Raw genomic sequence first — 12,786 nt, 5'->3', positions numbered from 1 at the left:
CTCAAGCTCTTGAGAAAACTCAGACATTATATATTTCTCGCAGTATAACAACCTTCCAGTCAACGCTACCCCATGGACCACAAGTCCTCCTTTTACCCACTCAGATATAACTGACTACAGTCAAGCAGGCATGCAGCATACAGAGATTTCAGCTGAGGACGCAGTGCACGTGTGGTTTCAGATGATCAATATTCTCTCTCTTCCTCCAAAGGACCTTTATGGCCACTTATGACATACAAATGAACTATGAAAGTGATACATCCAGCACACCCAGACAGAAATAAATCCGGTTACAGCCACAGCAATAAAATTAAGAAAGAATCCTAACACTCATTCTGTGCAAAATTTCCCTTAAATTAAGTGTTCCTGAAAATAAGAGGAGCCCGCGTGAAGTGGGACCTGTAGATGAATCACTCCCAAATACCCAGGCCTCCCTTCTCAACACAATGTTATCAGGTTAGTACACAACTTGCATCACCATCTTGGAGCACCATACTGAGTAACAAAACTCCAAATTTAGAAGCTAAAGTGGAGAAGGGACTTTCCAATAACCAAATGGGGGGGTGGGGGTGGTGGATCAACCTTGGCTATGCCACCCATTTTCAGTGAAAAAGCAACTGTTAGAAATAATCTGGTCTTTTTATTCCTAACTCATGTGGCACCCTTGCATCATCACCGTGCCCGGAGGGGGGCCTCCTCCAAGGCCGTGTTTTAGGACATGGCTGGTGGTTACGAGGCGGAAATCAGACTCTCTCTTAGAACAGGAGTGGTACAACAGCCACCTTTGGCTTCTGCAGCGGTAAACCTCCAGTCGGGAAAGGCAGGACACCGTTCCCCTCACCACCCCGCCAGCATGGATATTGCTATGGTGAGGTTGCAGTAACCACTGAACTTGGTTTCACTTCGCATCCCAAAGTGCGTCCCCAACCTCCCCCCCCCCCCGCCCCAAAAAGGCAGCAAAAATCAAAAGAACGTGGCCAGAAGCAGACACGCCACCTTCCTTGCAGAGGCTGGGATGTGAGCGCCACATCCAGTCTTGGCATCCAGGACAGAGATGGGTCTTCCCCACTGAAAAAGGCTGGGCGCCTCATTCCCTGTATCATCCCCAGAAACACTTACCAGGAGACTGTGAAGCACACAAAGCGGTATTATTGGGAGACTTGCAGACAGATTATAAATTTACTGGGGACAATCGAGGCATTTAGATACTTTTGGCTGCAGATGCCAGTGACACACACATACATACAAACCTCATTCTTCTCTCCATTCGAGTGATTCTCCCCCACCCCCACCCCCATTCACCTCAGCATGTCTCTTTCACAAAACAAACTCCCACTGCTCTCTTAGGGAATGCCAGGAAGAGCTGGGCATTGAACAGGTGGTAGGGAAAAGGAGTTAGGCCTTGAAGCTCTAATACAACCCCTTGAATTCGGTTAACCGAATTCAAGGATGAAGTGGCTCACACTGGGCAGTGTTAAGTATTAGCAGTTCCTGCTTGTCTGGAATTGGTGCCGAGAAGCGGCAGTTCAAGGCATCCCAAGCAAACCGTGAGTGTGTGTGTGTGTGTGTGTGTGTGTGTGTGTGTGTGTGTGTGTGGTGGGGAGAAGACCACTATCCTAGCTCCCAGAATTTCTGGAAACTTCATCACCACAGACCCAGGCCAGGGATAAGGGGGAGCCACGAAGAAGCATCCTAGAGGCCTGGCTGGAGGACGTCCTGTCTCTCAAGCTTCTTTCTCAGTTCCTCTGGAAAAGGAGTTCAACGCGGTGGCCTCTCCTTTGGGCTTTCTGAGTACTTTTAGGCTTGCATGGCCATTTCCTGTTGCTGACTTTCATCAGGGCTGGCCTGGGCAAACCGGAGCTGCGCTGGGAGCGGACACTGAACTTCAAGGGCCCCACAGACCTCAGAAATGGAGGAAGCCTGCAGGGCTGCAGGGCAGGGCAGGGCTCCACCTTCTACCCAGAGGCCACTGGCCCAGCAGCTACAAGGGAAGCCGGCACACGGCAGGCAGTCACCTGACCAGGACGGGCACCAAGGGCCAATGATTCAAGGGATACTCCCTCTGGGATAGGGTGTGTCTGTGCCTCTGAGGAAGAACTTCCAGCCAGAAACTTAATCAGAACTTTCAGGTTTGAGGTGCTGTCACCAGGAGCAGCTGAAGACAAGGCACTTCCTGGGATGACAGCATGTAAATAGCCCCTTCGTGCTGCCCCCTTTAATGAATGCCGCCAGCTGGCCCTACCTGATCAGAGTGTGGCTGCGGGCAGTGGGGAGTCTGTAGGAAATCAGGGAAGAAGCCTCACTAGTCTTCGGGATGTCTCCCCCAAGTCTGACTTTTGACTGAGGGGACGCTTCACGCAACCTCTCTGTGTTGGACTAGATCACCGCTCATGTTCTCTTAACCCAAGAAGGGGCCACCTCAAAGAGGGAAGGGGAAATCGGAAAAGAAGGAAAAAGCTTTGATGAACATCAGGCTGAAGAATGGCCTGTTGGGCCTAATCAGAGCTGGCTGGCCAAGCAGGAGGGTCTGTGAGACGGGGCCTCCCTCAGTGGCCCACTCAGGTCTTGCCAGCGTTGGAGCCACCTCTGGACTCCAGAGAGCCTGTGGGAAACCCAGGATTTTAACTGCTTTAGAAATACCCTGCAAGTGCAGGAAGACCCATGAACGAGCGCCAGCAGAACCTGATGCGTAAGACTACGAACTGCATACCCAAAGGCCTTGGAGGCAGTCAGGTAACGCCTCGGCCCTTTTCACCGCTGTCCACTCCACAGCAGGCCAAGGCGCGCTCTACCCTCACAAAAGGCCACCGCACCACAGCCAGAATCACGAGAAAACCAGTTGCCTTACCGCAATGAGGGCTGAGTTCCTCTGGTCCCCAGGGGCTGGAGCCTGTGACTGCTGCTCCCCGTCGATCCCACCACCGCCACCATTATTGCTACTGTTGAGCAGGTGCTGCTGGTGGTGATGGTGATAGTCTGGTGGGGGCGGTGGGGCCGCTGTCGCCGCCGCTTGAGAGGCTGTAGGAGGGGCAGCAGGGGGCGGTGGAGGGGCCGCCGTGGTGGCAGCCGTGGCAGTGGCCTTGGCATGTTTGCCAGCCTTCCTTGCCCCCTGGCCGTGCTGTACCAGGCTCAGGAGCTGCAAGGTGCTCTCTCTTTCCCGGTCTGAGCTCTCAGCCCTACCACGTTCATAGCGTCCTTCACAGCTCAGGTGGTGCTGGCGGCAGACGGCGATCCGAGCCCGGAGGCGCTCCACGATAGCACTGTGCACTCTCGGGGTGACTGAGCCCCCTCCAAGGAGCCCCGCCCCAGGGGCCCCCCCTAGCCCTCCTGTGGGGGCCTGTGGGGGCGCTGTGTCCCCCATGTTACTGGACACAATGCTGCCTCTGGGATGGTGAGGTGGAAGGAGGCTAGTGCTGGCTACCGCAGGCAAATCTGTTTTTGACAATGTGAGCTCAGTGTTCAGGGCCACATGAATAGAGGTCTTCAGAGGTTGGGGGGGAGCAGTGGAGGTGTGGGGGAGGGGAGTTAGTAAAAAGAGGGTGAGGAGACAGAATAGAAACCAATCGCAGGGGCTTAGCTGGAAACAAACCCTTATCAACTTACTCTAATTGCACTTGACAGCTCTTGAGAAGTTGGACCGAGTTGGTGGGGGGGTTCCCCCCCACCACCACGCTGACAAGAGCCACTAGGCACTTTGTAAACACACAATCTGGGGGTTAGAGCAAGAATTCAGGGATTGTCAAGCCAGAGACAGAGACAGACAGCAAAGGGAATTGAGAGAGGTATTAATAGAGAGCTGGACTCCCCCTCACCTAGTTGTTTCACAAAAATTTTTATGGGGATGTTTCTGCAGAGAAACACATCTCTACCACGTCTATGTAACCTGCAGCCTTTACTTTTCCTCGGGTTGGAAAAAAAGTGCTGTTTCAGAAAATTTTCAAAGTCAATGTACAGAATGTACACAAAATCAAGACAGACTGTCTTTTGGCTTTTAATTTTTCCTCCCTTTCCCTTTGCTCCGGTGTTTTCTCCTCTTTGGGGTACTGTAGGATGTTGTCTTCTCCCCAAAGAGGGAGATCGCTTTTCAATTGTTAACAATGTCAGTAGTTGGACTTTTGGACCATGCTTTTTTCTTCGGCTAATCCAATCACCGGTAAAATCCTCATTCCCTCTAAGGTTTCCTAGCCTTAAATGAAAGCAGTCTGAAGTCGCTAGCCACTGAGAGAGATCCTTCAACACATTTTTTTCTTTCCCGCTTACGCTTCCTCACCCCCGGCTCTATTCTAACACAGTATCAAGAGAGACAAACTCTTCCGAGAGTAATTTACAAACGATGGTCAAACTTACAAACTTCCAGCAAATTGCACCGAGTCATGTCCAGCCACTTTTCTGTCCACTTTTGTACATTCCATCCCCGGCCAGTGGATCTGAGGGTCTGGACTCGCAATAAGCAATGTGGTTCTATCTCTTGTATTGCTCCGCTTTATAGATGGAAAAAAAAAAAAAAAGTAGCTTGTATTTTCCTTTCTCTTTCCCGTCTGTTGTTAGCCGCTTTGCTGACACTGGCTCCACTGCCCGGAGTCACGGCGATACACAGGCTTTCATTGTGCTCCGATAGGAGAGGGAGAGAAAGAGAGAGAGTGAGACAGAGAGGGAGAAAGAGAGAGCCAGCAAGCTGCAGATGGGGGCGGGGGGGAGGGGGCGGGCGGGAGAGCTGATCCGCGGCTCCCTGGTGGAAGGCTGGTGCCACTGCACGAGTGAGTAATTGCAGCCAGGCACCGGGGAAAGGGGAACGCAGAGGGCCTCCCAGTGGCTGAAGAGGTAAATCCCAAAGCCCGCGCGTCTCGGTAGGGCTCAACTTAGCTCAGCCTGACTTGGCTAAGTGGGGAAGGCTGGGGAAATTCCCCAACCTCCACACAACTACTTCACCAGCTCTAAATGTTTAAGAAATTCCCGGCCAGGGAATGTATTTTCCCTTTCAGACCTACATTACGCCCCCCTGAGGATATCGTTTTCATTTTTCAATATGTTGTAAATGACACCACTGAGCACCCTAGTGAGAGCTGGGTGAGTACCGAGGAAATGTTCATTAGTATAATAAGGAAGACATGTGAGTGTGTGCGGGTTGGGAGAGGGAGGAGGGAGGGGTGCAGAGGAAATCACACCGCTAGCTCCACAGGGGCAGGCGTGTGTTTGTCTACCTGCCTGCCTGTTTTGTGTGTCTCTGGGTAAGTCAACCTGGGTGATTACAAGTAAACCAGTAGGGAGAAATAAAATATTTTAGGATGATGAAATCACCAATACCAGTTCTAGGGGGAAAAACAAATAATAAAAGGTTTTCTTTGAAAATACAAGGTGACCTCTGACAACTGCAAGATCTGAGATCTCCATGGCTGTCTGGTTTACATATACAAAGAGGAAAATCAATACGCAGCAGTGGAGTTTCAAGAAGTTTAGTAACATGAACCAAATACATCTCTTACACAGACCGTTGTCCCCTCATCTCCGTGTGATCCTGCCTTTAAGTTCTCAAAAGTGTATATTGGACTCTGCTTGTCATTATCAGCTATGGAGAATAAATTCAAGTGAGCACAATATTGGGCTACTCAGGACCATAAACATGCTGTGTGTCCTAACTTGGAAGTCGTTCGAATTTGAGGTCTCGAGCAATGGGACTTCATTAATCTAAACCAACTCTCACATCTCAGGAGCATGTTCCAGCTCCAAACTGAGCTATGGATAGAAATGAATAGGTAACATCAATGCAATCATTTTTAAGAATGGATTATTTACAGTTTAGTTCCCAACAGGCTGGCCTACTTTAGTCCATTTTATTTTCACAAATTCTGGAATGTTTGTTGGAACTGGGGACAAGTATACTCTGATGGAATATAACTTTTTTTTTTTCTTTTCATTGGAATATACTTCTATCTGTCCCTTCTAAGGCTAGGTTCCTCATTACTTGTGAAGTGATAAGCAGAGATATACTTTTGTTAGGAGTGCAAATTTGATGGAGCACTCTCTCATGAGGTGTCATTAAAAATCGAAGGAGTTTTGATCGTTTTATATTTGATTTCTAAAAAGCTGTATTCATTAGACATTATCTTCTATTGCTATGGGTACTTTATATTCAGCAATGATACTTGATAAAAGAGAAAATGTAATATTTAAATTTAAAATTTACGGTTCACTTGACAGTCATGCAGTAGCATTGATTTTCATTAGTAAGTAACACAGAGTCCTTAGTCAAATCTGCTATTCCTTACTGATATAAACTTTGATTTCCATGCTGGACAGGGACAGAAATTAAAAACTTGCCAAGCAAGAATTTAATAGATTTTCATACTGTATTCAGTGGTGTAAGTCATTTTTGGAGTGTCTTTTGTATACATTTGTCCTTCACAGCCATTTAATTTCAAGCTGAAATCATTATCATGCACATCCTCCATTTCCATTCACATCAGTCACTGTTTATTTACAATCACTGTCTCAGGCACAGCACTTCACACAGATCTCCCTTAATCCACAAACAAACTTGGAAGGTAAGTATTATTAACCTCATGTATAAATGAGGAAACTGAGGATCACAGAAATCAAACTACTCGTTCCAGTTTATGTGATTTAGAGGTCACAGCACAGGACTCTAGTTCAAGGCTGATTTCAAACCTATGCTTTTTTAACCACTGGGCTTTGTGCCTCAACGTAGCAGAGCTGCAGTCACACTCTACTCACCTTGCTAGAGTCCAAGCCAGTCCTATAATCCTTTCGAGAAGTGAGGATTGAATACAACTATTCATCTCAGTACAAGAGCAGACAAGTGAGAAAACACGGTCAACTACATCAAACTGCCAATAAAGTATTTATTTTTCCCCGTTTATGGTACTGTTCTCTCTTAAAACCCTAACGCTTCTGTGTAGCAAATATGAATTCTTTCAAGTATTACTTTCCTTTCCTCTCAAGTGTTACTTTCCTTTACTTGTCCGTTTCTGTCTTCCTCATCATCTCAACTAACCATGTCTGCCTAACACTAAAGCACCTAACGCTACAGTAATAAATCCCCAGATCTAAAAAGTTCACAGACATGTGGGATTTTAAGTGCATAAACTATTTTTTAGTGTTATGTCAAATAGATGATATAGATGGTTATGATGAGATGATACCATAATTATGTCCTAACACCCGTAAAGGTTATTTCAGTTTTTTCAACATTTTCAGCATTTTTTTATGGACTACTTGCTTTTGGCTCCCTAATCCATGCTCTTTCTCCTTTCCTAACAGCCTGTCCCTCTGCCATTCTTTTAGTGTTACCATAGACCTAAGAGTTTCTTGTATTCTTCAGACACCCACTGAAGAAGCTTGCTCATTTGCAGTAGCCTCAGACATTAGCAAAGCTACTTCTTACATTTCCTGATCGGCAGTCACAATGCTGTTCCAACAGGGAAAACTCTTCCCACCAACAAGATGCCTTGCCTAGGAACGGGGTCAGCTGCCCTCTTGAGTCCCTCTAATCAATGATCCTTAATTTTTACAAGTTAAACAATGGTACTTAAAATGATACATAAATTAATTTTTGAAACTCTACCGGTGGAAGGAACGCTCACTCTTCAGTGGTCTCAAACTTGTCTGTAGTGTCACATATGAGAAGTGATGCTTCCAGGGTCATTAGAGACACTTCACAGAGAATTCCCTCATTTTCCTTGGCCTTCCTTTTTACCAGTCATTCGCGATCCTTCCAACTTGACTATTACTTTTCCTCCAATTCTGCCTTGCTTCTTTCTGGGCACTGTCACTGCATCTTCAACTTTCAACTGTGGCCTCATTTTAGTTAAGGATTATTTCCGTATGCCAGAGAAGTAAGAATTGAGATATGTGACTGAAATATCTATTTCACCCTTTTCAAAAAGGTGTGCACTCCTCACATGAAACAGCAGCATCAGTATTCTCAGCACTTTGTGAGCTTTTTCTATTAGTTTTGCTTACAATAACAATAGGGATACTTTCAGAGAATTCACTGCAGAAAATATTAAGTAATCTCTCTATGTAAGGACTTAATACGATGTAGTTTTTTTAGTGTATGCACATACCCTGAACTCCATGCATGAGCCACATAGTAAATGAAGCCAGGTTTAGTCAACACTTGAGGAGGTCAGAAACAAGTATCTAAAATTCCACATTAACATAGAGCCTACTGTGACACTACTTTTAAGAATTAAAGATACAGAATAGACAGGTTCCGTTTGATCACTATGAAACCATTTTACTTTATTATATGATGAGAAAATTTAAATGTGCAAAGCAATGCAGATGCCAAAATATGCTTTTAAACTATTTTTGGCTGAATTTGTCTCTCTGAGATCTTCAGATCCTAACATAAATACATATATGGGAAAAGTTATGGATAAAAATAAATAAAATACATCTTAATCATCAGCATGTAGACAAAATCGAATAAAAAATATACAGAACATTATGAAGCATGAAAAAACACACCATGAAATTATTCCTGAATGTGAGGGTTGAAAGACTCTGGCGGCCTGAGATCTATTTCCAAAGGAGACTTTAGAAAAGGAGAAAAGCGTTCCTTTACTTGGAATGGGTAAACTATAGTCTGCTTCTGAGGTGAGGGGATTGAACTGAATGAAACATTGGGTTTCTTCCATGGCCCTCTGGTGTAGATAATGATAGCAGTGAACAATATATCAGTGCAGATCATTTAATACTGGAAAGGATAATCAACAGATCTGGGCAGGGATTCAATAATAAATACACGTAGGTGTTGATCTAAATTCATTTTTAAAATACAGTATTTGTCTACTAAGGTGACAGAACATGAACAGCTCATTCACTTGATGATCATCTGTTATAAAGGCATTGTTTTGTAACTTTAAAATACACTTACTTAAAAATTATTAGGCTTATGTTTTCTATGTACAGCAGATAAAACTTTTATTCGACTGTGAGTGCCATTTCATGGAAATTAAGATGAACATATGTTTTAAACAAGATATTTGCCATGAAAATACACATAAAATTTATAAAAATGTCACATGATACAGAGAAACAAGACTCATGATCTTCACATTTACAGGAATTTATAAAATCTTCTCTGAAGGAAATGTGTTACAATTCAGTCAAACTTCTCATCTTGAAAGTAATCCGCCAAATTTAGATATTCTTGAAGTTGACCATATTTCTGTGTATACAATAAAAAAGCTAGTTATTTTACTCAAAGCAAAGAAGATAAGGTAGGCCTTTTCAATCTACAGAGACAAACAGGAACATGTTCATTTCATGATAATCATGAGCAAAAATCTCATTATAAACAGGGACACAATTGCAAATAAGCATTTCTAACTCATAAAGGAGCGGAAAGAGATCAAACTGAACATTATTATTGATCTCATAATGTTCTTATAAAATATAATTTTTCTATTATCATATTTATAGAAGTATAACAACTTCAATAACTTACTCAACAAAAATTGTTTGAACACATAACATATATTGAATACTTTCTCATGACTGTCTAGGTACAAAAATAATCTCTTTCCCTGATCCTAAACAGACCAGAGTTCACTGGGAGTACACCAATACTATGTGTACAATACAACACCAGTACATGGCACTGGTGCCATGACAAAGTAAATAGACACTGTTAGGAAGGTTCAGAAGAGTAGCCATGGTTAGTTGAAGTGATCGGGAAAGAGAATCACTTGAGCTGTCCTGGGAAAAAGGATTCGATAGGCAAAGATTTGCTGGGGAGAGTTTTCTGTAGCAGACAACAGTCCATGCAACAGTGAGAAGACAAGATTTTATGGCATTTAACTATAATTTGAGGTTTTGTAGGGGAACAGAAAGAGAAGACTGAACCAAAGAGTTTGTGGTCAGAGAATAAAATGTATGAAATGCTAGCTGAAGGAGTTTAGCAATAATGTGACAGGCAACGTGACCCTGCTAAAGGTTATACGGTAGGAGATTGACCTGATCTGACGTGTGTTTTAAGAAAAATGGTAAAACAGCCATTCTAGAATAGTATAGCAATTAGTTACTAGTGTCTTGTAATAAGTTAGGTAATGAGGTCCCAAATTCCAGTGATAGCAATGAAGATGAAGAGCTAAGACCCAGGGTGGGGCAAGATAAGAGAGGGGTCAGGATGATTTAGAAATCTCCCAATCGATAGCGTTCAATTGAGGAGAATTAACTGACCTAATGGTTTCTTATGAACTCTGGTTCCATTCCCAATGAAGAGAGAGAGGATCCCGATGACCTGACTTTTGTGGTGGTAGGAAACTATGGAAAGATAAAGAAGAAGTGTGTTTTCCTTCTAGAAAGGGCTAGGAAACCTTTTCCCCCTCAAGACCTCTGACTGGATCACCTTCTCTGGAAAGAATGAAGAAAAGAACAGGGTGGGGGCGGGGGTGGGGAGGTTGGAAATAACCTTTGGACTACTTAGGGATTCTCTTGACCTAGTATTCAGGTAGGTTCTATTAGATAGGAGTAAAGTATTATAGAATTAGAAACCTGTACATTAAAAGTTTGATTGTTTTTATGCTTTTTATATTATCTTCATATATTTTTTCTCCTTATTAAATTTCTTTTGGAAAATTGCAATCCCAGCCATACTGCATGAAGGAGGGAAAACTTCTTGCTTTTATTACTAATAATAGTTGACATTAATTGATCACTTACTAATTGTTAGGTCCAATACTAAATGCTTAAAATGTGTTGATCTTTTAATATCCACGATCAAAACTCTTTGTTGTTTTAATTCCTATTTTAGTGAAGAGGCAACTTAGAGAAATAAAGTAACTTGCCTCCAAATTCTACTGCTGGAAAATATTTAAATCCATGATTTTAATCATTATAGTATGCTATTTCTGAGATTTAAAGGTTGGGGGGGGTGCTGCTTTAGTTAGAAAAAAGAAAGCCTTCCTATGGAAAAGTGAAATTCAGAGAGAAGACAGTATTGCCTGGCCGTTCTCTCCACCTAAAGATTCTGGTTCCACCATTCTTTTACTAAAAATTTGGAGAGTTTGGATCTTATTATATTAACCCCTTTGAGGTGCCAGATTGACCTACTGATTAAAACATGTGAACTGTGGGAATGGAGTGTGAGAAAGAGGTCAGAACATAAAAGGAGGAGGTTGGGATCTTCTGGTCAGAAACACCAGTTAGACATGAAGAAAGGAATAGGTTTGCCAAGTCAGAGAACTTACAGGGGCTGAGAATGGAACGTGGAACAACACGTACTTTTTCTTTTTTTTAAAGGTTTATTTATTTGTAAGAGAGAGAGAGAGAGTGTGAGCGGGGGACTGATGGGCAGAGAGGAGGGGAACAGAGGATCCAAAGCTGGCTCCATGCTGACAGCAGTGAGCCCCATGCAGGACTTGAACTAACAGACTCCCACCGTGAGATCATGACCTGAGTCAAATTTGGATGCTCAACTCACTGAGCCACCCAGGTGCCCTGCAACAAGTACCTTTAACTAGCGGCCCTCAATCTTTGATTTGCTTAAGAATCACCTAACTTGTTAAATACTGGGTGTTTAACACCCTCAAGGAGTCTCATTCAGTAGTTCTGCAGGGAGGCCAGGAACTACACATTTTCTACAAACTTCTAGGTGATTCTGACATAGGTAGTTAGGGCCTTGATTTGAGAAACATCAGTTTAAGGAGAGAAAGAAAAAGAACAGGAAACAAGTTTAAAAGGGGGGAAAGAGAAGAGACCACATAAGAAGAGTTTCAGGAAGGGGTGAGATCAAATCGTTATTTAAAATTCTTTGTTATGCAACAATCTTTATGTAATAGATTTAAACTTTTCATACCACAAAACTGAGACTTGATAGTATTATTGAAATACATTCTCCCCTTTCCTGATGTTCCTGTTTTCACCACCCTATCCCAACAACCCTATCTTCAACTTCTCTGGAAACCCCATCATCACGTGCACTTTCTTCTTAATGAGAAACATTTGTTAGAATTTTGCCAGTGGCATATGACAGAATGTTCTTCAAGTGTAATTTAGAATCAGACAATTACTTTTATTACATTTATTATATGTTTTGGTTTTATTATAATTTTCTTATCATGCATCTTTTTCTTTTTTTTTTCCCCTTTTTTAAGTAATCTTCACACACAGTGCAGAGCCTGATGTGGGGCTTGAACTCAAAACCATGAGATCAAGACCTGAGCCTTAAGATCCAGAGTCAGATGCTTAACTGACTGAGCCATCCAGGCGCTCCCCATTCATTATTTTCTTCACACTCAGGTTCCTCCTACCCTTTAATGTCATCCTAGATTAAAAACAGGTCATCTTAGTTCAACTGGTAGGAGGAGGAACAAGAAGTCAGTCTAGTTGGCAGGTCTTTGGGAAGAAATGCAGAAATATCCTGAGGTGGAGGAGGAAGGGGCAGATAAGGAAAAAGCAAGGTGTGCAATGTGAGCTGGGAGGAAAGACAAGACCAAATGGTTTGTGTGAGGTAAAAGAAGGGGTTGACATAATCAGTGGGAGGTAAGAGCAAAAAGAGCCACAGATCTGGCCGTTCAAGTAGCGCTGAGCCCTGGCATTGGAAAGGGTGCGGGTGGCTGGGGCCATAGGAGCGCAGCCAAAGAGAAAGGCGTCTGTCATGAGCAATGCAGTGCGGCCGCGCGGGACACGCGCACTCCCAGGGGTAGGTGGGGTGGTGCTGAGAAACGTCAGAGTGCTTGAGGAGCTCTGAAAGGTAATCACAGAACAAAACGCTGCGTATGGGTTTATATCAGCTCTAAACTGTAGTTTCTAGGAAAT

General features: G+C 43.6%; 2 protein-coding genes across 6 annotated transcripts in view; both read right to left on the bottom strand.

Moving 5' to 3' along the window:
• MAML2 (mastermind like transcriptional coactivator 2) overlaps positions 1-4,666 on the bottom strand; it is a 348,182-nt gene extending 343,516 nt beyond the window's left edge. For both annotated transcript variants that reach the window (XM_030331611.1, XM_030331612.1), the window contains exon 1: positions 2,849-4,666. In XM_030331611.1, the coding sequence (XP_030187471.1) occupies positions 2,849-3,361 (513 nt within the window). In that variant the 5' untranslated portion in view covers positions 3,362-4,666. The remainder of the gene's footprint in view (positions 1-2,848) is intronic.
• Positions 4,667-8,231: 3,565 nt separating this feature from the next.
• The window catches only part of CCDC82 (coiled-coil domain containing 82), a 33,936-nt gene continuing 29,381 nt past the window's right edge, over positions 8,232-12,786 (bottom strand). For 3 of the 4 annotated variants that reach the window (XM_030331613.1, XM_030331614.2, XM_030331615.1), the window contains exons 8-9: positions 10,207-10,290; positions 8,232-9,193 (exon numbers count right to left, since the gene is read on the bottom strand). In XM_030331613.1, coding sequence (XP_030187473.1) covers positions 10,207-10,290 — 84 coding nt within the window. In that variant the 3' untranslated portion in view covers positions 8,232-9,193. The remainder of the gene's footprint in view (positions 9,194-10,206; positions 10,291-12,786) is intronic. The other variant, XM_030331616.1, reaches the window with a different exon arrangement.

Source organism: Lynx canadensis, chromosome D1 (assembly GCF_007474595.2).
Source record: "Lynx canadensis isolate LIC74 chromosome D1, mLynCan4.pri.v2, whole genome shotgun sequence".
In the NCBI taxonomy this organism is placed as follows: domain Eukaryota; kingdom Metazoa; phylum Chordata; class Mammalia; order Carnivora; family Felidae; genus Lynx; species Lynx canadensis.
This window is presented reverse-complemented; position numbering and strand designations above follow the sequence as displayed.